Below are 26,337 nucleotides of genomic sequence, written 5' to 3'. Positions count from 1 at the left end.
ACTTTTAAAAATAGATCAATTTTCTTTCAATGGGGAAAAATCTCAACTAATTTGTCAGTAAAAGTAGGCAATACAACAGCATGGTGAGAACAGGAGCAAAAAACTACATTAAGTTGGGAAGGAGAGGTAAAATAGTACTCTACAAGCCCATTATTTTTTACTTACGTGTTACGTAGAGTAACACGATTTCTGCACTATTTTCTGTATCGTGATTTATGAATCCAAACAACTACAAAGACTTCATCAAAACTAATTTTCATTTTAAGCATATGAAATCTGCTGAAATTATCAGAAGTGATCATAAGTTCATAGAATCATAGAATCTTCTGAGTTGGAAGGGACCCACAAGGATCATCGAGTCTAACTCTTAAGTGAATGGCCCATACACGGATCAAATGCACAACCTTGGCATTATTAGCACCATACTGCAATCAACTGAACTAATCTCCTAAAGTTCAACTAATACTTTACAAAAGTTCACATAAATAAATAAATAAATAAATATTTTTTTCTTTAGTATTTGCTTCAATGTCAGATTTTACTTTCATTAAGTTTTCCTCAGCTTTAAAAGATTAAAGTCAAATAAATTCTAATCAAAAATTAACATAATAAACTGGGCACATCACACAATGTTTTATTATTTTGGTATCCGATTAATGTATCGCATTTATTCCCTAGTAAATGTGATTACATTGAACAGCTTAAAGTTTTAAACTTGCACAATACTAACCACTTGAAATTATCAAAAACATTCAAGGGAATGAAAAAGAGAGAATTAGTGTTATAAATTACTGTGCTGGTTCCAGACACGTTTGAGAGGATGATAAAAGGGGGAAAAAGGAGAGAAAATATGAGAAAGACAACTAATGGTTGAACATTGAACATTTGGATTTATTTACAATAAAGAATAATCAAAGATTCAAGAGAGCAAAATCCTGTGAATAATTCAGGATCACACAGAATTAAGAAGAGAGCAGGGAGAGAAGTAAAACATACGATACAGTTTTAATTTTTATCATTCTAGAAAGGATCAAAATATAAGGGGTATTATCAGTACTGATAAGCAGCTGTTAAAATACACTCCCAGTGAAAACACTTGTCATATAGTAAGTTTTTTAAAAAAAAAAAAAGTTTCTCTATACTTCATTGTTGTAATATCAGAGGTGGCTGATGGAGAATATAAATGTACGGAATGAGCCAAGTGTGGAAGAATTATTCTTAAATGCTGACAATTTCAGATAGCTCTGAAATTTTGTGCATTACGTGAAGATACAATTAGTATCTGCTGGACAGCTGTAACAAAAAAAACTAAAAACCCCCACAGTTCAGTTTATATACCAGCATATGGAACTGACAGTCCTGACACTCTCAAAGAAACCTCTATACAAATATCAGAGGCATCTTTGCCCTCATAATTATTTTTCTGATACTGGGACATGTGAAGCGTTGAAATAAAATTAAAAAAGTTATGATTGCATTTATTACATGTCTTTGCTATAAAACATATATAGCAGTTACTATGCCATATATTCAAGACAATATGATCCTTCTAAAAGTAGTGTTACTTGCAGGTTTATATTCATTAGGTACAGACTATTAAATTGTTCTAGATTTCTTTTTTTTTTTTTAATGAAACACTAAGCTAGAATTTTAATGTATATATCTTGATGCCTAACAGCTGGCTTGAAGACAAAACATCACCAACATCATGACAGGAAACGGAATTGTTATTGGAATATCATGTGAAAGCTATTAAAAATCATGTGAGCTATTAAAAACACCATTTTCACTTTTCTTTAAAGTTTCAGATTCTCTTACCTCTTGATCTTTTTACTTGAAAATGTTTTGGGGTGGTTTGTTGTTTGTGGGGGTTTGTTTTTTTTAATACTATTTAAAGGCCAAAAAAAGTAAGTAAAACACTTCTGGATTGCACTCACCTGTCCTCAGGGCATAAATTACAAATGTTCTTAACTTTGATCAGGTGACTGAGTGCATTAATAGAATGAACATGAGGAAACTGAAGCAATAAAATGTTATGTATAGGACCTTATTTATCTTAAGTAAATCTCTACTCAAGTTGAAAGGACTATTAGCAAATCTGTACTTCTGTAGGAAGCCAACCTTAATGAGGTTGCTTTGTACTGTGCAATCACACAGCCAAGCAAGAGATGATACTTCACAGTACTCTATTTGGAGACCTCCAATGAAATACCAAATAAAATCTCAGTACTTAAAGTCTGTAAGAATAGCTCATTTATAGTAACTTTCTCCTTTGTGAATTAAAAGTTCCAGTTTAATATTTTAGAGATAAACATCCCAGAGTTCTTGAAACACCTGCAACTTTAGAAAATTTATAATTTCCCTTCCTCTCTAAGTTCTCTTAGATGTGGCAATATTTGCACATCCATGTTTAGGATTGATTGAGTGGGATACACAAAAGAAAAAAAAATGAACTTCAGCTAGTACAGAAGCTTAATGAAGTCATCTATCATTATTCCTAACATATTCATCTCTTTCCAAATTATTAGCAGCTGATGATTGTTTTCCATACAAAACATGAATTCTTCATTCCCCATCTTTTGGGCTTCCACTTCTATTGCCTCTGTAATCTCCATTGATTTTCCCTTTACAGCTCTATTTCATGTCCACGTAACACTTCCCCTTTATTTATTTCCCTTATATTTTATTCCAAATTTACTCCATGGACCACCATCCAACTTACTTCACTTGTTCCCCTCTCTTTTGAAGTACACAGCTTGCTACCAGGCAGAATCTACCCTTTTTAATATCTGCCACATTTGGAAAGCAAAAAATAGGATGTTAAGGAGATACAGGCAAGCCTGCTTCCAGCAGATACAAGAGGAGAAACTCCCTGCTGTGTTCCGAATTCAAGATCCCACATATTACACTTTCTCTCATGGCCTGCAGTGTCCTTCTTCTTCAAGGACTATCTTGTCAAGTCTACTACCAACGGTCTCCTCCAAAACCGAGGAAGAAGTAGAACAGTAGGTTAGTGCTAAAACGTAAGTCTTCAGGGTTTCAACAGACACAGTTCTCAGGATTCCTCCAAGCTGCACTCAGAGGAGTAATGAAAATGTCATTAACTGCTGTCCTATCCTGTTTCCTTGGCCTCTCCTATGTAGACTGTGCCTTGGACTGTTCCTTGCAAGATACTCAACGGCAAATTCCTTTAATTGAGTCTTAAAACATTGCATAGAGGAATATACCTATAGTTATGCGTGTTTAGCACTGTATGAATACATATATTTATCTACAGAATGAATTTTTTGAAAATGCCTTTTTTTTTTTTTAAACACACAAATGTCCATGTGTTTCTGGGGCTTTTCACACAAAGTAACTCACTTGGAAATTTTGCACATGAAGTCTTTCCACTTTGGTTTATATGAAGAACAGTAGGCAAAGGATGAAAAAAACCCTCTTAGGCTTGACCCAAACAGAGCAATTAAAAGGCCTATTTGTTTGCCTAATTTAAGCATCTGCTTAATTTTCTGAACTCTCTTTATGCCATACAAGAGTTCGAGTAAAAATTTTGATGAGTCCCAAATTCAAAGCTTAGAGGCAAGTAAACAATCTCAGTAACCAAAAACAAATTGTTATGCTTAATTTTTAAACACAGTAACTCATGCAATCCAGATAAAATGGAACTGTAGAAAAGCAATTTTCTTTTTTCACTTGCTTGTAATGTCTTGGAGATCAGACTTTTGCCAAAAGTTCTGTCAAAACTAAAAAATTATTTCAATACATCTTGAGCAGGAAGAACACAATGTTCAGTCACACGTGAGCAAAGTTTAGGATTTTAGTCACAATTGATTGAAAATGCTCTTTTGGTCTTGGTTCACAAAAGAGAATTGGTATTAAATATGTCCTGCTGTTTTTTAATAAGAAATTTCAGAGATATTTGAGCACAGCATACCATAAAAGAGGTGAGATAAAGGTAAAGAAACACAGTATCAGTTCTTAACATCAGTGAAGAGTTGAACAAAACCAATACCTGACACATCAGACCTGGAAAAAATCCCTTCTCATGTTTCCTAGTGCATGATACTTGAAACAGAAAAATCTGTTTGGTAATTTTCAAGTATAAGGCTTTTTAATAGAAGAGAAAAACAATGCAAGATAAACGTTAAAGAAAATATGTTAAGAAATAAAGAAAAGCAGGGAAAACAAGGAAAAAACTACAAGTAAATAAAGCCCTGAGGCAGGTGGTAGCTGCCAGAGTACATAAGCAGTTCCATTTTCAAGATAGTTTTGCTTTTTTTTTCCCTCTTAATTACAGTCAAATTTCGATTACTTATGATCTGCAACCAGATCCATGAATATCATGAAGCATCTATGCTGTGGAATCAGAGTGTCACAAAGGCTGAGACCAACATTACACTCTGCACCTTTAAACTGTACTGACTACTCTGCCATTCTTCTGGGCCAAGCACATAAAAATATGATAAAAGCCCAGTTTTTAATTTGATTTTTTTAGCATGCATTCTGACTAATAATATTCAAAATTAACTTTAAAAAATTAAGTCTGTATCAAATCATTAGTGGTTGTGGTACACTGCTCTACTGCACCCTGTGAACAAAACAATCTCCTTAAAGTGCACGTGGTCACGGGTTCAGTGTTCAGTCTGTGCTTTCTGAGTAAAATTTAGAGGGTATGCTCTAATGACAATGCAAAAGAGAAAGTCAGAATAAGCATTGCCCTTCTTACTGCCAGCATGTGATGCCAGACCATCACTGATCTCATACTGATTGTGGACAGCAGAATGCTGGTCTTACATTGAGGTTTGAAAAGTATTTATACCTTGCACTGAGGAAAATTGCTTTTCTGATTTATGTTTGGTTCTAACAACAATTGTGCCAAGTTTAAAGTAGTTTCAAGTTTTTCTAAACATCCAAAAAGTGCAATAGAAAAGAACATTTAAGTTGCTATTCACAGCCAACATATCACTCAGTGGGACATGGCCTGTTAAGTGAGACACACTTAGCACAAAAGGCCTAATTTACTCATTTATGTTTCCAAAATGATTGCAACAGGAATAGAAAAGCCTGCTCTAGAACAAGATCCTCTAACTCAGCTGTGCTTGCATGAGATGATGTGAGTGGTACTAATGCCAAGTATTCTGTTTACACCTTTTATCTCTCTGTAATACTGGACATTTTCAAATCTTTATGCATATATATATATATATGCACATAGATAATGGGCATTAAATGGTAGCAGAGCATTAAGTGAGCACTAAGTACTGAACAAAATCAGACAGCACGTGACAGAAAACAGCACATGAAGCTGTAATTAGAGGGAAAAAATTATGTTGGGTATTCACATAAATTCACAGCCTGATATAAAGCAGTTATATGCTCCCTATTTCTCCTTTAGTGATCAGGCTACCATACAGAGTTCTGGTATTCCAGCATTAAATAGAAACAGATTATAGAAAATTGAAATACAAAAAGGACAAATCTTAAGGTGTAAAAGGTAAAGGATTAAAACAAAGAAAACTCACTTTCCAATATAGTTGGGAATATTAATTATCAAAAGGTGAATTAAAAGTGAATTAAAATAATAAAAGAGTTATAAAGAGGAGTATTCATAAGAAAATGTGTAGCAAAGAATTAAAATATACTACAATGAAGAAATTTAACATTCAGGAAGCCTATATTTTAGAAAAAAGTATTCTATACAATACACTTTTGAATGCACTGATATGTCCTATCTTGTTCAAGAACCACTCATATAAATATTACCTTCTATTTACCTTTCTTTTTTTCAGTTGAAATTTAAGATACAAGGGTCAAATGAGAAATCTGTGGCTAGAAATGGACACTTAAAACTTATGATATGCCCTGCATCTGTTCAGGAAGCAGTGGGAACATGCCACATATACATCCAAGCAAAGAACTTGCAAATGGACAAATTTAACTTTCTTTTAAATATCAGAAAGGGAAGAGAAACAAACCCCTGTTAATAACCTCTGCAGTATGGCAGCTCTCCTTGTTCTCTCTTAGGCAACAGATAAAGAGTAGTTACACAGGTTCCATGTAACACAATGAATTCTTATCCTTAACAAAGAATAAATTACTCACACTTATGCCAAATCAGTTGAATGAAGACTAAAAAAGAAAGACTGAAGTGTAACATTAAATTTATATTCCATAAAAAGATTGAAATTTTACCTTTGTGCAACAAAGGTTTTAGATGGGGGCAGGTAGGGGAAAACACATTAAAACAGTACACAGGCTGTTACTCCATGTATTTTTGCAGGATGCTAATAAATGTTTTTAATCTATGAAACATCTGGTACTAAAAATCCAATTTGTACGTTTTTTTTAAAGATGGAATAGTTTTAAAGTGCATAGCATAGCTTCTACAAAAATCTGCACAAAACTAACAGCATGGGTCTATCCTTTAGGCTTTTTCTAGGAGTATAAAATATGCAGAATCCTACCAGGCCATATTGCCATGGGCTGTGTTGTCAAGGTGACAGAGTAGCTCCAGGGTTTGAGTGTTGCTTGATGAATCATCAGGGGATTCATGACTGCCTGATTCCAATTCCTTCGGCATCCTCCAAACAGCAGCACATGTCATGACTTTAGTGTCTGAAGCTAAGCAACAGAGAATAATGTCAACAGATCATTGTATGGAGACGTATTTTGTATACACTGCATCAACATTTACACAAATCTATAAGCAATGCACATCTGCTGTTTGAAATATTTAAAAATATTATACCAAGATGAATTCAATGAATGCAGAACGTGGCTACAGAGACAGACCTCAAGTTAGCAGTCAAGTTGCTGCAAAACTTATAATTAGCACACATTTAATGTGCTTCTCCCTGAATAAATGCAAAATTAAATGCTCATGAAAACTCTTTGGGAGGCAATTTTTCCATGCTTCATTCCCCATACCAGTGTTAATGAAAAAGACCCACAAGTTACATTGCATGATTCCTTAACAGTAAGGATGTAGACATCATTTAAACATTTTTCTTTTAAGGGCTAGCTTCAGTTCAATCCAGAGCCTCATCTCATATCCTTTACTACCAATAACTGTTTACTACAAATTAAGTTTCCCATGTAAGTATATGCCTCTAATCCTAGCAAATAAAAACAGCAGAAGAATAAAGACAAACTGAACTTACATGCATATAGCAAAATATTACAATGTATAAAGAACAGACCACTGTAGATTGAGGAGAAAATACCATATGCACATATGGCATTGCCCATCACCCAATACAGCACTTTGTAGCAGTGCAGAATGGGAGGAGCACTGCACATGTTCCTGCAGCTCCAGCCACTGGTCCGGGGTTCGCCTAAAATGAACAGGTCGGGATTATCCTCTACAGCAGAAACAAAGAAACCAGCCACAGCTACATTAAGCAAAAGCAGGGGGAGCGACCGCCTGCTGAAGGATGTGTTAAATGAGAAGTCCAGACTGGAAGCAGCAACGAACAACATGTTTTCTGTTCTGAGGTCATTTCACCTGCCTCCCTCTCAAAGTTCTACCTCCAAGAACATTTTAGATGATTTTAGTCAAGAGTGTCTCATCATAGAGCCATGAGTAAACGTGACCAACTTCCATCAGTGGAAAGGAAAACAGGAACAATTGTAATGAGAGTGTTTTCTGGAGGAAGGAAGGAGACTGAAAAAGTCTTCCTAGTCTAAAATGGCACTAATGGGGGAAAAAAGGTGTCTGATAAAGGTCACCAATCAGGGTATTCAAAGTGGAAAAAAAGGCACTCAACACAGAATAGGACAAAAAGGGATTGATACATAGTAAATAGTCCCAAATGCAAGAATGTAGACATGTTTAAAAAGCAGGCTTATGAAATAAATTAGAAAAAAGGTAGTTAGGTCAAACCTGTGAGAAGGAAACAGTTATAGGAGGACGACTTTATATGAATTCAGAACACACAAGCCCTGGGTATTTGATTTGATCAAAATGAATATAAAATATATGTATGATGCACATAAGTATTCTACAGTAATATGGATATACAAGTTGAATACAGTATCAAGAGATAATCCCCTATTTATTAACACTTAATCGAACCTTTATAACTGTAGAGCATGGTAACTAAACAGCTATTTCCAAATCATTTCAGGCAAATCGTTTACTCTAAATCCATGTGCTACGGAAGAAGAGGAGGAAGCAGCAGCAGATGGCTGCCTTCCCTTAGCAAAGGGCTAATCCATGCTGTGTATGTCATGCAAATAATAAATAACCTAAACTCAAAGTGCAATATAGTTAAAGAAGGTGAGATTTACCAAATGTTGCGCCTCAATATGAGACAGAACATTAATGAACACTGCAGAGAAGCTCCTGGTAGATTATAATTACTGAAAGGCCTGTGTTGCACATATAAAGCATGAGCTTTTCCAGTATCTTCAAGATCTATGAAGAGAACCACGAAAGCAAACCATGGAAATCAAACTAGATGTTCCTCAAGCCATCCTTCTTCTTGGCACAGCACCACAAGTCTTAAGACTGGCTCAAAATGTCACAAAGAAACTTAATATTCAGGAAACTGAAATTTTAGAAAAAAAAAAATAGTCTAGACAACGCTTTTGAATACACTGATAGGTCCAATCTTCTCCAAGAACCACCTAATAAATATTACCTTCCATTTACCCTTTTCCTTTTATTTGAAATTTAACCTACAGGCCTCCAACTAGTAATCAGTGGCTAGAAACAGATCCGTAAAACTTGCAGTACATAACTGAAAATCAAAAAAAAAAAAATATCGAGAATTAACTATCATTTCTAAAGTATTTTTTTATCAGCTAGATAATAAATAGAAATGTTTATGCAAAATATTTTGAAAAGAACTGACTGGTTTTAAGTATTGTTCCCTTTTGATATAATTTTAAATTACCCCTACTAGAATATATCTAAATATAATGAGATTATGATGGATACCTTACACAGCAGGTGTCTGAATACAGAAACCAAAGAAGTCCTTTCCACTCCCAGGTATGAAATCTACAGCAATATCTGCGCTGATGTTGCATTATCCTTCTTCAGTTTCAGATCAGATTTGTAATTTCATTTACAAAAATCTGCTGTGTTATTCCACATTTTTTTCCTTAAAACTCTCTTTTAACTGTGAAATGGCCTTTAAAGCTTCCATAATAACCTTCTATTCCACATTTTTTCCTGACAAATTACAGCAGACCACATTCTTATGGTTTCAACTTTTTCTGCTAGTAGATGGGTCAGGTGGTCCCAAAATTACATCAAACAACACTGTAGCTGGTAAAACGTGGAGTGAATGTATTAACATTTCTTTGCCCTGCATCTGTTCAAAAAGCAGTGGGAAAATGTCATATACACACAGCCATAAAGCAATGAACTTGCGAATACACAATGGACAAATCTAACTTTCTTTTGAATAACACAAAAGAAGGGGAAACAAACTCCTGCAGTACTGCAGCTCTCCTTGTCTTGTCTCAGGCAACAGAAAAGAGTAGTTACACAAGCACCCTGTAACATAATGAATTCTTAACCTTAACAAACAATAAATTACTTGCACTTAAGCCAAATCAGTTGAGTGAAGACTGAAGTGCAACATCAAATTTATATTCCATAAAAAGATTGAAATGCTAAGTATTTTACCTTTGTGCAATGAAAGTTTTAAATGAGGGCAGGTAGGGAGAAACATTGTCAAACCATCTTTCCTCTTAACACAGAACCACAACCTTAAGACAAGGCCTTGAAATGACATTTTAACTTCTTAAAACTGGAACATTAGTTTCTTGCACAATCAGATTTCCAGATGAAAAACTCTAAAACAACTAAATAAGCACTATTTGGAAGACTGAGGGAGGTCAAAGCATATGCTTGTATGTTTGTACATATACCTATAGAAATCCCCCTGACACTTGATGCGACCCAGGCTCCTATAACATTTTGGTGGTTTGAAAATTGAAGTACAGGTTGGTGCAGAATTTCATATGCATAATTTTGTACCATTCCATGCCCGTTTCACTTCACTGGGACTAGTGCTGAGGGATAAAATTAATTGCACATCAGGAAGGGATAACATTAAAAGCCAACACGCACAAAACGTTGACACTTGGCACAGACATCATCCTCTGCTTTTAGCTGCATTTGATGATGCTCAGGGAAAGTGACAGACCACTTTCCAGCTGTTGAATGACCATCCATCATGAACAACTGTATGTGCATTGCAAATATTCCAATTTTAATTTTAAACTAAGGATAAATGCTGGAATTAGTTACATGGCTGAAATATGTAGAACAAAGACTTCGTTCAGAGCACTACTAATTTCTCCTTTGACTTTTTATGTACTTATCTACAGTTCTGACACTTTATTAATTCCCAGATGTGTGAAACTAAAATGGAATTGCCACAGCCACCCAAAGAAGTAATTTTAGATATGACTGGCCTTAAGGTAGGCTTAATTTCCCTTTATATATGGAACTTTTAAAACATACCATTTTCTCCCTTGTAAAAGAGAGGGCAAATGTAAGTGTTGAGTGAAACTGTCACTCTTATGACAGATGAAGTAGAGCTTTTTCTGGGTCACAATTCCTCTTAATCAAATAACCACTGTCTACAAACCTACAGAAACACAAACAAAAGCACTAACTCTCACTACATTGAAATCAAAGTCTTACAACAAACTTCTCACAGCCATATGACAAGTTTACTAACAGTATGCAGTATCTGTGGCATTACCCACATAGCTTTTATTTCCCAAGTGATCATATTAAAATTTGAAAATCCAGTGCTACTAGGTAATTTCACTACCACCTCTGTAGTGTCATTGCTTATCTAGAATGCCTACAGGCAAAGAGAAACTCCAGGTTTCCCCATTTTTTAGTATATTCACATCACACTACTGCACATATGCATATAAAATGACAATGTTTTTATCTACCAGCTCTCATTCCTTAAAAATGTTGAGACCAATATGAAAGTAATATTTAAATGACAATGCCAGTTATTCTGCAAAAGAAAGAAAAACAAGCTAAACACAGTGTCTCTATATCATGCTGCTATGCCTTCCTTAGAACTATTAACATGGCTGGAAACCACTTTTGCATCCCCACTTCATACTGAAACCAGAATTTTTATTAGTTACAGCACCAATGCAGAAGAGAATAGATAAGTTTAAGCTAGATTCTGTTGCAGTCTTATCACTGAATGTATTAGGAAAAATGTTATTGGGTTAAACTAAGCACTATTGAACTTTCAGAGAGAGTAAGTGAAAAGTTTGCAGAAGGGTGTCCCATTGTATTCCTCTAGCACTGTTCACATAAAATGATCCAGGAATGAGACAACAAACTGTTGAATCATTGTCACATTTGTTCCTCCTCATTCAAGAGGAATTCCTTGTCTAAGTCATCATGCAACTTCAGTATACCTTTTGTTAGGTATTGCTAAGAATGGAGCTCAATGTACTGTTCCAACAGCAACAACCCCCTGCTAAGCACCATTTCCACAAATCCATCAATACTACCTCCTGGGCAGAGGATACCATCTGCTAGAGTGACTGTACACGTATACCTGGTTCTGTTGCAATGATCCAGGCTTACAACCAAGCAAAACAGAATTTAAAGAATAAACAAGTAATCCTACACTTTGACAGTACTGAACTAGGAACTAACTACACATGATGCTCTTAGCAATAAGGGTACAGTAACCAACTGTAGGAAACAAACTTTGGTGAGTTCAGCCAAAGCCTAAGAGAGAGAATCATGGCTACAGAGCATGAGGCCATCTTTGGATGCCTCCTTTACAAGTCGAGCAAGTGAGAAAACCCTCTGCATGCAGAGTGTACAATTTGCAAAGGGTCATAATTTGGTCAAATCAATACCAATTTTCACTGCAGCATTCAAAAGGACTTCTCAATGAGGACTATTTCCATGACAATTTTCAGCTTTCTACTACCATCTGGTTCCAACACAGGAAAAAAACAAAGAACAGGTGGAACATCCTGTTTATCTTCCTCCAAACACTGCCCCCCTCGGAGAGTTGCTCCAACTTAAAGTCATAGCCTCTGAGAAGGAAATAAGTGTGGGAAATATATCTGTCTGAAAGGTAAACATAAAAGGAAGTTACTAATGAGAGTTTAAGAAGAAACACGTATGCTGTGCTAACTCCAAGTACTCGTTAGTCCTTTACAGAGCTACGTGGCACAGCACCCATCAATTCACTTGTACTGTTGCTGCTGGAGCACAGTAGCCAGCAGACATTCCTTAACAACTACACAATTATCTCTGGACTAGATGCAAAAAGAAAAAATGTGGATATAAGAACACAGATTGCTGACTTCAGATGCAATACATTTGTTCAGGACATTGCAAGTCATTCCTGCCATTGGGGAAAATTACATTTTTTTTATGAATTTGCAGTTTTTTAAGCTAGAAGGGATGGTCTATGCACTTCACACAACCCTTGATTTTACATCAGCAATTTCTACAATTGAAGACTTACATAATAAAAGAAGTGAGCTCTGTCATGTTTCCAGATTTAAAGAGAAGAACCTAAAATTTCAAGTAATTCAGAATTGTTATAAAGATTCCTTCAGAAAATGCCACAGACTGCAAAACTACAAAGAATGCAACTGAACATCAGGTGTCAAAATCTGTTCATACAGACTCCTTAATTTATCCTCTCTAATAAATAACTGTTTTAAAAAGGACTTAACATGCAACATACTAAGTAAACATACTAAGAAACCAGCTGATATCTAGTTGACTTACATAATAAATCAGAATAGATGAACAAAACACAGTCTAGTTTCTCATCATAGAGAGTAAGTGTTCTCACTTTGACCTCTATTTGTTTTTATATTATTAAGAACAAAATGTCATACTTATTATGTTAGAACTGTGATTTTCCAATTAAAAACAACCCAGCAATTTCATATTCTCATGCTTTATTCAAATGCTCCCTCCTCAAATATGTTTTTTGTAAGGAACCTAGAGAAAGAAACTATTCTATTTAAAAGTTTAGTGGTTTGAGTTTTAACAACACCCAAAACAAAAACAAAAGGCAAAAAGACCCACCTGAAACTACTTTGGAGACACTTTTGTCAAATATTACTAAAACAAATAGAAATACAAAACATCCAAAAAGAATATATGGAATATAAAAACCAAACCCTCAACAGAAGTATGGATACTAACCAACACTGCAGTTTCAGCAAACAAGAGATCTGAGTACATGCAGAAACACACCAACTCTGTTTGCTTTCCTCTTTCAGCTGTGGATTGACGCACATCCAGAACTTGTTAAAAGTCAGTAAGTATTATGGCTTATCCATGTTCTGCCTGCCAACAGTTCGCTCACTGGAGTCACTTCTCCAAAAGTGAATCTATTATCTTTTGCAGGCAGTAAATGTACATGTTATAAAAAATAAAGGAGAAACTGGTTAAAAACAGTATCAACCTTTGTTATGTGATACGGAAGTTTAAAACAGTATTTTAAGAAGTTAACTCCCCTCTTAAACAAGCTGTTAAGTAGATGTTACAATAACATAAGGAGAGAAGTGTAAGAATAGAGTTAAATGGACATACAGGAAGCTCTACCACCTGCCCTTTCCACCCATCCACTCTCATCCAGCATACTCAAGTGGATCTAAATCCCAATTATACAGGTCCACATCAGCCAACGTTACTGTTCAATCATCCACCTTTCATTCTTCTGGCGCCACTCGCAGTCCTGACCTGACAGATGCTTACATCAGACCAGATCTAGGTCTGCTTAGTCCTCCATAATCATATCATTTTACAAAGCATTTTAATCTTTGTGTTCAATCATTCCTTATGGTCTTTCTTAATTAAACACCTATGATAAATCATCCTTGATTGTTTTTCCTTCTCTCAAAATTCAAGCCAATTATTGCTAGTCTCCCACTCTCTTTTTGAGTAATTCCAAAAGATGTTTAATACATACACTAGTAATTCAGTACTTGAAAATTAATTCTCTATTATCAATAGCTATACACATCTGACTGCACTATCTACAGGAACAATGTTTTCATTTTATTTTCTGCTGCCATTCTACTTCATTCCCCTGTGTTCAACCTTGAAACCTGAATGACAATGCTTCCTACATCACTGCCTGCAGACATTCACACTGAAGCTGAAGGAGCTGAAGTATCAGTGCCTGACAGGGTTTGCTCTTTGATCAGCTTAGTGGTGCAAAGCCAGCTGGCTGCAGTTATTCTGTTGCCCAGGGAACAACAACTGAAGTGTATTCTTCCAAAATCTGCACAAGAGGCCCTTCTGCAGCATTGCCACAGCAGCTCGTGCTGAGCAAGGCTGAAGTGGTGAAGCTGCTATAGCTACAGCCCAGCTGGTGCCCATTAATGCTCTCGGTATGACAGGAACAAGCTCATGTTCAGAACCCTCCTTCTTTCCATTGACAAACATTTATCACTCTTCCTTATAAATCAATGTAAACATCCTTCTCTGAGCTTAATAAAATGAAGAAAAAACAAATTACTCAGATATGCATATTATTTTTTAAAAAAGAATAACCTTGTAGCCTTTTCAGTGAGTTCATAAAAAGATAAACTGTATTCTATTTATCTGACAACATGTCCTTCACAGGCAAAAGGAGAGGGAAACAATGCATGATTCTTTTTCTGGGTTAATAATTTCATCTTTTGTCCTAAAATCCTGTGTAGTCTTTGATTTTACATTTTTCTGAAATATATGGGGTGAGATATAGGTAAGAATAAAGAGTTATAGGTGATTTAACTTTTCTTTCCATTACTTAAATGCACTTTTTTAGCTACCAAAAGACAGCCCTTGATTTTCAAAAAAAAAACCCCACAGAAATACAGCAGCTCACTTTTTATCCTGAGAGAAGTATGTTTTCATTGGAGATGAAAGTAGAAATTATTAGTAGAAAAACAGTAACATGCAACAGTCCACATATATTCATCACAGGACATCTTGCGTACTTGGCTGTTGCCTCATATTACTCCAACCCGTGGAAAGTACTGCATAAGCTGCAGCATTCTTGTTATCATGCAGACCACAGATAACCATAAATTCACATTTACTGCACACCAATACAACACAGATACAGGCTTAAGTCTCTAGACAACAGCCTCTCATGTTTGCATTGTATATACAGATACCTAAGGGGTTTTAAAAATCTCACCAGCTACACACTAACATAGATAGAATGATCTAAAGGTGTGTGAAGGTTTGGGGTATGACATGGAGAGATGGCTAAACCCATCATTTTCTATGGAAGAACAGAAGACATAACGTGCAGACAGCACGTTGGACAAGGCATATATTGCTTTTTTTTTTTAATAATCTGATGCTTCTTATGCTATCCCAAGGTGATTTGAGACAACACTCCAGCACAGACCTTTTTTGATTATATACTCTGCAGATATACATCTGTTTGAGGGAGCTCAGAATTTACTGAGTGCCCTTCTGGAACTGTGACATATGAGGACAGCCCAAGCAAAGAACTGCAACCATCACTATACTGATGAGCTGAATACTGCTCTTCAGGCAGAATTTGGCTGCTCAGCAGCACCAACAGGCATGCTTTCTTTTGGACACTTCACATGACCAGATCTCATAACTCACAGCAATGACTTCTGGATATATCCCTCTATGTATTTTAACGCAGCAGAAAAGAATGGAGAAACCAACACTATGTGCTTTGGTTTGTTTGCAATGATCTTTCCGGTATTGTTACCACCAGCAAACCATAATGCAACAGTGGGAGACATACAAGCAGTAAGGCAATGGCTGGCCATATAAAAGTCATTTGTGAGATTTAACTTTCTGCTGAGGAGAGCTGCAATAAAAGTTAATGAACCATATTTACATGTTGGCTTCCATCATCACTAAGATGAGTGAAGCTGAACAGCATTGTCCATATTGATACTTTTACACACACAAAAGGACTCTCATGAAGGCACCTCATTTTCATCACCAAAGCCATGGCAGCTGTCAGTGAAGTCAGGTGAGATGACACCAATGCACTAAGGTTCCCACTTGATGTTTCATAAGGTATTAAAACACTACACTCCTTAACAAGTTAATGGGAACTGCAGATCACTTATCTCGTTATTGAATCAGGCACCTTAATAGAGAGAGGCATAGTCAAGGTTTTATCTAAATAACCTTAAGCATCCCCATTCTATTCTATTCTAGAGGAGTTCCAAAGACAAATAGAATGACAGTTCATAGAAATCTATCTCAAGCAGGACAAATGCCACTGCATCCAACATGAGCAGTTTACATGGCTGCCTCAAGCTTGATGGACCAAGTTCCAAACACTAATTTGATTCCAAAATAAGTTCATTACCCCTCATACCACCCTTTCACAGTCTCCCCTTGGTACTTCTCCTCAACAGAAACCCAGATGTGTGCCCACAAACTTTCTTCCAGCAATAACTTGGGATTCAAAGCTTAGATCTCAGAATCACAATCTGCTTATATCTTCACGTTATCTAGCCAATTTGGGTAGCTAGAGTCCAGATGTGTTTACACATGAAGCAAAAGTAATTCATGGAAGAAAATAATTATAAACAAGTGTTAGCTAGATGCACTATTTTGAGATACCTGCAATATTCTGTTCATTAAGTCAGTTACAAATGTTACAATTTAACAAAAAAGCTACTTTTACTAATACAAGAACAATGTATCTAGTTGTTTGGGTTTCTTCTTAGTTGAATTTAACTTAACTGACATCTCAAGATATCAACAAGTAAAATATTATATAAAATATAAAATATTATATATTTTAAATTATAAAAGTATATAAAATAACCAGACTAACTCCAGATTTGCTACTTTAGCAAAAAAATTATCAATTAGCTAAATATTTAAGATATGGCTCGTACTTGAATTCTGATGTTGATATAAGTCAGCAAGAGGAAAAAAATAAAAAAGAAAGAAAGAAGAAAAAAAATCTTTACCACTCTCTTAAGAGTAAGCAAGATCACACTCCTTCAGCCTTTTAAGCTTTCCAAGAAAGATCGGATACCGGGAAGCTAAAGCAGGCTATCTTTCTATGGTACAAAGTAAGCCACAAAAAAAGGAATGCAAAAAACGGTGAGATTGCAAAACATCTTAATATTTACTGGAAGGAACTTGCATAGTATACTTGGTTTCACTTGCATGACTCTGGAATAACTCTGAAGTCTAATACAACCCAGAAAAAAGCCAGGCCCTAACTTCAACCTATTTAGCAAACTAGTTGGATAAGAATGCCTAAACACATACTGTAAGACTTTATGTGCATCTGCAAAATGCTTTTTACTGCAACAATAGCATTGACTGGAGATGATGAAATAACACATTTTCTTTGTTTATTATACCAGTTCAGTTCAATATTTGAAAATCGAGTTAAAAAGCTATTTGAAATTAGAGACAGAAAACCACTTCTTTTGTTCTAAGCCAAACAAAAACCAAAACAAAAAACCAAACCAAACCAAAAAAAAACACCACAAAAAAACCCAAAGAAACCCCCCCAAAACAAACAAACAAATACAAAACAAAACAAAAAACCCCAAATCCAAACAAAAAAAGGGGGAGGAGAATGAAACCTTCTAACACTGAAGTATAGAGCAGCCTGATAATTCAAGGAATTATCTTCAGTGACAGTTCTAATTCAAAAGCATTTTTCCTCTTTCTGTATTTAAAGCAATCTTTTCAATATCATGACCATCCTGTAATACTTGCATTTCAGTAATTTTCTCTCCTCCCTCTTCTTTATGACATTAGTTCTACTTTGCTTCGTACTACAAATGTTACAATTATCCCGATAATCGCTGTCAAATAGAGATGAAATCCTAAATCAAGGGATAGCAAGGATCTGTGTTTCAAGTTAATTATATTACATATGGTCACCCAGTTCTTACACTTTTCACTATGTGTCTGCTCTTACACGTTGGCTGAGACACTACTGAGCTTGACTCCTGCAGCAGTCTTACATATGAATAAGATTATAGCAGAGACTATGATACGACAGCTACGTCACCTGTCATTTGGACAGAACTCACTACACACCTAGGCACAGAGGCCTTCAAATTTGAACAGAAATTAACATGGAACAACTTCTCAAACTGTTTACCACTTGTGTAGTATTTTTTTTTTAATCACATGGATCAGAAAGTCAACCATTTCACTGAAAAACTTACTGAAAGTTACTTGCAAAGGAACACTACAAATCACATGTAACAGCTAGAATTCCTAGAAAAAGAATAGGTACAAGCTAAGAACATTAGGAGAACACCAAGCACATTTATTTCTTCCCTCGAACTATGGGAATAAACTTTCTTCTGTACATCCCACCACTAGTGCTGAGAAGAGCAATGGGGAAGATTAAGAGAAGCATTCAACTTCCCTCCCCGTTTTAATGACTCACGGCCATACCAATGATTTCCCTACACGGAGTGTTTCTACTACAGCAGAGGAAAAGTGTCACCTGCTGTCTTCAATACTAAGCAGTTGAAGCATTATTTCCAGGATCCTTACTGACGAATTTTCTCTGCAGAAAGGCACCAGAGAACCATAATTCATAGCAGATTTAATGTTTTGAAATAACAGATTTCAAATGCAAACTTTATTTTACTTTTCAACAAAATTAAGCACCAGTTTTGTGTTTGCATGCCTATATGTCCTGGATCTAGAAACCCAAGCTATTTACATAGAGTCTTCATAACTGCTGCACAAGGGCACCTATCTTATTTGGAAAAATAAAACTGAAAAATGAGATGTGTGAGTGCATACGTGCCTGCCTGCACGAGGAAAGTTGCAGATAACAGCCTTCTCCATTAGCACTTCCTTTTGCCCTCTGGTGGCTTTCTATGTCCCTACACATAATGGAAGCCCAGACTCTATTTTTGTCAAGAGTTTCAAAATCCATTTACACTAGGAAAAATAAATCCGTGTCCCCATATATTTCCATGGATTTGAATAAGACATTGAAGTCTTAAAGAGAAGCAGGGGCAAGCACAAGCACAAAAGATAACAGCAACATATAAAATTATTATGCTTGATAGAGATTCTGCTTTTAAATGTAGTTTTTCCTCTCCCTAGTGAAAGGAATTCATCCAGTTTTATGCCATGGATTTAAAACAAAGACTCATCTCAAAGGCTAAATTTAAAACCAGAGGAGGCATTCCACTGTGAACTCCCCAAACAGCATTATTAGTGTCATGGTGTCAATTCCTAGTCTTACAGAGTTGACACACTACACTCAGATAATTCTACTGCATGCCAAAGGTGAGAACAACTGAAGGACTCAAAGAACCTTGGTGGTCAAAAAAGCAAAAGATGAGCTTCTCTGTTTATTAAAGTTTGTTGCAGTATGTAGAAAGAAATAATTGAAGCCATCCCCACATGATGCTGCACTCTGAACTGGTTACAACTCAGGGAAAAGCTCTTTGTATCAAGACTGACAATTCTGAGCCTCATGTGCAGCAGTAGCTATGGAAGTCAGCAAAGCATTGGGTATCTTTACAAAGGGCACCGAGAATAAAAGAGAAGTGATTGTTTCAGAGCCCCATGAAAACTTTATAAGCCCATATCTCAGACAGAGTGCAATTCTAGAATTTGCATCTAAAGAAGGGCATAGCAGAGTCAGAGAAGGGTGATATAAATGAGACCACAGAGCAACTGCCATATCAGATGTCCAACAGGTTAGGACTACTTAACTTGGAAGGAAAACATCTTGGGAAGAACATTATCTAAGGTTACAAAAACAGAAAAGCAGTGGCAAGGTGAAAGAATTGGTATTACAGAATTTCAAGGCCAAATCTTGAAATCTTAGAACTAAGTCATGGCTGGGCTTCGCGAACGAAGATTTAGGAAGACTCTATCCACGTTTGCTACAGGCACGCTGGTGACTTATGAGGCCAATACGAGATAGACATGTCCGATTGCAAAAGGCACAGCAAAAAGACTTTTTAGGTGGTGTATTCAGCAGGATACGATTCTTTCTGCGTTGTAGAACTAAGTGACACTAACAGAAATAGTACAAGTCTTAAAGAAAAGGTGAGGAGTTTGGCCAGTGAGTAGCTGACAGGAAATAGATGTTACAAAAGTTTCTGGCAGAAGGCAGTCTCCAAGAGAGACTAGAACCTCATCTGTAGTTCTGTTTATGCTGTTCTACATATCTGCTGGCACTGCTGCAGGAGTCACAATACTGATAGAGATGAACCAGTCATTGGTCTGATCAACAGGCTGGTACTATTTCCTTTGGAAGAAAAACTTAAGGGTAGTTCTTATATACTTACAAGGTTAACTCTCACGGAGACAACAGCTTGAAGGTAAAATGACTTGCTCCACCTCACCATCTACTCCATAACGAGAATAGTTCACACTAACAAATGAAATCATTGTATCATTCCTTACTTTTCCCCATCCCTGGGGAACTGATAGTTATGTCCAAGAAAATTTAAACAGTCAAAGGTTATACTGATAATCAGATAGGACACCTATGTTCCCCTTTCTCCTGATCAATTTTGGAGATAAACAGGAATGATATCTCAGGATTTCTTCCTCTGTTCAGACAGCAGTGGACATTTAAACATTTTAGGGCTTAATCTCTGGTTCATACTTTTTTTTTTTTTTTTTTTTTTACACATTGTTGAAGCATTTCCTTCATGAACTACTTGTAGCAGCCTTTCAGTACCTAAAGGGGCCTATAAAAAGCTGGAGAGGGACATTTTATAATGGCATGTGGTAATATGACATGAGGTAATAGCTTGAAACTTAAAGAGGACAGGTTTGGATTAGATATTAGCAAGAAATTCTTTATTGTGAGGATGGTGAGGCTGTGGAACAGGTTGTCCAAAGAAGCAGTGGAATTGTTAAAGGCCACATTGGATGGGGCTTTGCACAGTGTGGTCTTGTGGAAGGTGTCCTTGCCCATGGCAGGAGGGGTGGAACTAGATGCCCTTCCTAATGTTTTAAAGACCTGTGACTGTCATATTATTACAAAAAAAAAAATCTATGCAGAAGACAAATTCATATTTTTCTTTTCAGCCTTGCATTTTCATGTCTTGTTGTACATGTCTCTCATACTCTGTTCCCACAGGAATTTTTAAGAAGAAAACCCTATGAGAAATAACTGCTGAGCAAACTTCTTCAAACAGCACAGGATGAAGAACTGTGAAGAACTTCCTTGCTTCAAAATAGCTGTAATTTTTTCAATTGTCCTTACTAAGACGGCATTCACACATCTCAAGGATGACAGAAATACCAGACAGCATGTGACATTAGGATCTTTCCTCAGGACTGCCTATGGTCTCAATGTCATCAAAAAAAGTACAATTTCTCTCAAAGTTCTACTGAAGATCACTTTGATGAAAAGCATGAGTGAAAAAAAAATCACAAGCAACTCCTGAAACAATTCTTTAGCATATTCTCTATGATAGTATATTCTATATGACTTATTAACATTATTTAAGAGTTTGAATTATTCCCTTTTAATTAGTCAAAACATGAACATTTGTTAAACCTCAACTCGGAACCTTTCTATAAACTCAAAAATCAACAAGCTGGCAAACAACTCTGGTCCATCATCTGATTCAGCATTTGGTAACTGAAAGTAGCTAGGAAAAAAAAGTACCCTCTTCAGGAGCAAGAGCTGTACAAATTAACCAATTATCATCGTTAGAATTTATTTTGCCTCAATGAATGTGTGCACCTAATACCCCGTAATTAAACATTCCCTTCAAATTGAGAAGGATGAAGCTTTCACTTTAATTCATCAACATTCTTTAAGACATACCTGCACAATACCTTATGATTCTAATCACAACACAACCACCCCATAGCACTAGATGTTGTATAAATGCTGTACAAAAAAGGATACCTCTATCAAAATATCTTCTTCTCTAGAAAGATGAAATTTTCTCTAAAATGATTACTCTTTATTTTGTGGAATAAGCTGCACAAGAGAACACCATATCATTGAGATTAGCAGAACAGAAATTCTCGACCAGATCTTCATACATTAACCTATTTCATATACATATTTATCATGTCTTTTGTCCAATTTCTGAGGTACTTATACATTTCCTTGCAATGCATTCTCCAAAAAATCAATCTGTGTATTTTATATAAGTCTGCAATGAAGAACCATGACCGGTATGGGGTTTTTTTGGCAACTTACTTAAAATAAAGTCAAGTACAGGTCTCCAACCCTGAGACGAACTAGCTCAGTTAAGTTCAAATTTTTACAGGGCAAGTTGAAAGAAGGAGGCTACACTCCAACTATTCATGACTTTCTTGAACTACCCCTGAGCATCACTGTCTGAGAGTGCTAGGTGGCCCACACCAAAACTGCTCAGGGAGCATGCTCACAGTTTAACAGCAGGACCTACTGCAAGTTAGTCCTTAATTCAATGCCGTGGCCCTGTTCAAGTTATTGGAACACATACGTAACTTTAAAATAGTCTAATATCCTGATACTATTTATTTTACTCTGTGGGTTAAAATTTCCAGCAAAAACTATGACTACAACAATACTGCTGTAAAAAAAACAAACAAAAACAAAACAAACAAAAAAAAAACCAACACCCCCCCCAATAACCCACAAGAGCAGCCAGCTGACTGATATCAAAACCTGATTATGCAACATTAAGACTTTTAAGTGAGCAGGTTCTATCCCTCATAAGCTACAAGCAAGTAGGTAGGGGTTGTTTTCTTCTTAAATGGTTTTCAGTGTTGATATAGCTCACACATGCAGTTTCCACACCTGCCTCACAACATTAAAGTAAATTATTGCAAACATTAGACTTTAATGCTGTTATTTTTGTGGCCTATATTGTCACATGCTAATTTTCAAGTTTTCCATTACATAAAGGTACTCTTGTGGCTGTGAAAATACCCTTGCAACCCAATTCACAATTGCGTAAACAATCAGCATAATAATTTTGTTTAGTTTGCTAGCACAGTTTGAAACAGTTAAAAGAGAAGTTTAAGTCTCCAGACCACTGTTCATCTTATAGCAGCATCAAAACTAAAGGTTCAATTCAACAGTTTAAGATTCAGCAAGTTATTTCACTGATCATTTCCGTAAATGGCTTGTAAAGGAAGAAAAACAAGGTCTCAGGAAAATACGTGGAGTTGTGTGAAAGACTGAAATGTTATGGTTAATGGCTTAAACATTGTCAAAATCACCAGACTTTTGTCCACTGTAGCCAACTGCTCCTCTTCGACCACTGAAGCCCACTCCTCCCCAAATATGCCCCCTGACAGGAGCTGGACTCTTGAGTTAAGCCACCTGACAGGAACTTGATATAAGATCAAGGTGGTACTATTGGCCAAATATCTCAGGTCTGAGGAGAAGTAAACAAGTCTGGGGGGCAAAGAATGTATCCACAACAAAAGCCATTCTCAGCAGCTGAGCTGACAATCACCTCTGGCTGGGTTCAGCAGGGGAGGCTATAACCCACAGACTCATCTGAATGACTCAAAACACTGGCCCTTTTGTGAAGGCACAAAGGTGCTTTGCTGAGGCCACCAGAAGGACAGGCTACCCTGCAGAGATGGGATGGTGCCTTCTATCATGGTAATTGTCCTCTGTTCAGCTGGAAAACTTCCCCCCAAACCTCCCAAGAGAAGGTCTGATGGGGCTCAACAGCGCTGAAGTGAGAGGCAGCTGAGAAAGGGTCATAAACAGTCAAAGACCTCCAGAGCACTCACCAGACTCATTCCTGAGGCTTTCCACCAGAGGACTGCACGTGATCCAAAACTGCTGCAACAGATCCAGAGTCTGCTGCAAGAGACAGTGTAAATTCCCCTCCCCATCTCCGCAGAGGGGTTGCTTGGGTGTTCCCGCCTGGCCTGAACGTGTATCAGTCCACCGAACTCCGTTTCATGGGCTTCTTTTCTCACCCCCAAAGGATCAAGACCATCACTTCAACCAATGGACAACTAAATTGCAACGATCAAGTCTCGTCTTAGATCAACAGTTGGTGAATATGAACTCTTATCCCCTCTTTCTCTCTTTTCCCTAATACATTTTCTAAGGAATATTTTTATGCTTTCATATTGCTATATTACTATAGATAATAATAAACAAAATGGCTACAAACCTGCTTTCCATCGCAACCAAACTGTTCTAAAATAAACCCTGCATACATATATTTACAAACACTGATCATTCACTCCAATCTGCCCCAAGGGATATATTAACAAGAACCTGGGTTACCCTCGCATTGTGGGGTGCTTGTAACTAGTTGCCACAGAGAAAGAAGAAACAAAATGCAAATGAAAAAACACCAATTAAAAAAAACCACAAAACAGGCAGACATTTAGCCACAGTAACAGATTTTTCTATTGAGACACTAAATGGTACAGAAAGCCAAATGCGAACACCTAAGGGCTATATCTCACCACTGTAACATTTCTCTACCCTTCCCTAGAACTGATCGCCTAAAGGCTACGTTACCACCTCATACCTTCCTGTGTTCTCACAAGTGGTTGCAGCCACACACTCACCCTTTACATGATATATCCCTTAGTTGTTTTTGAGATCTCCTTCCTCAAGATCTCCATATTTCTCCAGCTATACTAGTGCCTTAATTTCCTCACTTTGCCTTTCAGTAAGCATCTTCCCCATCAGACCTGTGACACTTAACAGTACAATTGTCTACAATTATGCTCTCAAGACACGGTCATTCACTTTTGTCCCCCCAAGCACACCCGTCCCCTGCAGACAGGAGACAGGCTGAAGTAGCTGCACACAATCACGTCCTGAAAACTAACCTTTACAGTAATGGAGTCTGCTACCTAGATCCAATTAGAGCTTCAGCAGGTGAACTGCATTTTCCACTAATGCACAATTTCCAGTCTGGATCATTTGTCCATTTCCTCCTCTGTATCTCCTCACCACTTCCTTTGCAGAAGTTTGCCTTACTCCTCAACTTCTCAAACAATTGTCTGCAGAACATCTACCAGAACACTAACTACACAAGTAACTAGCCATTACACAGTATCAAAATTCAAACAAAACTAATTTCTTGCTGACATGCTGAATAGATCAATCTGTATCTCAGAGCAATGCATAAATCTGAGTTTTTATTCTGGCTTATAGGATATAATGAAACATTATATTCAGGTTTTGCAAAGAATAAAGCAGAAACTTATCAGATTAAAAGTTCCCTTTATATTTCTAAAAATTATTTTAGAATGACACTTTTTCTCAAATATCACCATGATCATTCACCCTCTCTAGTTAGTATTCTGTTCCACAGAGACCAGACCCAAGACTCACTCTGAAAGAAGCCATCCATTGCTGACAAACTGGCATTGCTGCAAAGTCTTTAGAGTCTTACAGAAAAATCCCTTTGCATTCCCCATTTCTTTTATGATGTAGCTGAAATTTACTTTATTAGTCCACAGAAAATAGCCTGCCTCCATTTTAACAGTATCATAAAATAGCAGGTGAGAGAAGGGGTGGGATGTATAAACAAGACAACAGATTAAGAAGTTCTATATGAAACAAAGCATATGCAAGGCACACACGCACACAAATCCCACATACAACCTGTACCTACCACTGTGCATCCACCTAACTCAGAAATTTTCCAAACACCTAAAGACAGTGTATTATAAGATGGAATGACAAAAAGGACATCATCAACATATTTCCAAGTATTACCCAACATTATATTAATCACAATATTTATCCAGGGTCCCAATTTTTTTCAGCCAACCCTAGAGCTGAGGCTTCCATCACCTACTCTACATACAAAAATTGTATTAGACACACCCTGGCCTGTTGCCTGTTGCTATTTCTCTGTGCCTCAGAACACAATTAAAAGTCCATTCAAATGGCTTTTTGATTTCTCCTCCTGTAGCTTGAAACTTAAGTAATACTGAGACTGTATATGGATCATATTCCAATGGGCTTTGCCAGGGTCTTCATTGTTCTAGTTCCCAAGTGACTCCCCCTAGTGCGATCTGCAGGGTTTTGGTATTTCACCTCTTTACAATGAAAGTGTATCCTATAGCAGGCTAGGATGCTCTTTTGAATACCAAAGAAAGCTTCGTTCAAACTTTAAGTAGTAATACACATGTGAAACGATTTCCCCCTTAACAGTTGAAGAGAGCTCTTGGATAGCTACCCATCTCTTGAAGACTAATTTATCTTCATTTCTAAACTTATATTTAGTGTATCATTATTCTCATTGGTTCATATCACTATTTGGAGGGTACATTCTTGACCCCCACCTCATCGTTCTTCTTTTCCGACATTTGAAAGTGCATTTCTACTAAGAAATGCTATAATCTCCTTAATTACTTTGTCACCTCTCTTATTCACTTTTTAGAAGTGTCACTCCTGT

General features: G+C 36.6%; 1 protein-coding gene across 1 annotated transcript in view; it reads right to left on the bottom strand.

The window, feature by feature from the left end:
- TSSC1 (tumor suppressing subtransferable candidate 1) overlaps positions 1 to 26,337 on the bottom strand; it is a 76,655-nt gene that overhangs the window by 32,827 nt on the left and 17,491 nt on the right. The window contains exon 4 of the mRNA XM_017838461.1: positions 6,465 to 6,621. Coding sequence (XP_017693950.1) covers positions 6,465 to 6,621 — 157 coding nt within the window. The remainder of the gene's footprint in view (positions 1 to 6,464; positions 6,622 to 26,337) is intronic.

This window comes from Lepidothrix coronata, unplaced genomic scaffold (assembly GCF_001604755.1).
Source record: "Lepidothrix coronata isolate B3197 unplaced genomic scaffold, Lepidothrix_coronata-1.0 Scaffold342, whole genome shotgun sequence".
In the NCBI taxonomy this organism is placed as follows: domain Eukaryota; kingdom Metazoa; phylum Chordata; class Aves; order Passeriformes; family Pipridae; genus Lepidothrix; species Lepidothrix coronata.
This window is presented reverse-complemented; position numbering and strand designations above follow the sequence as displayed.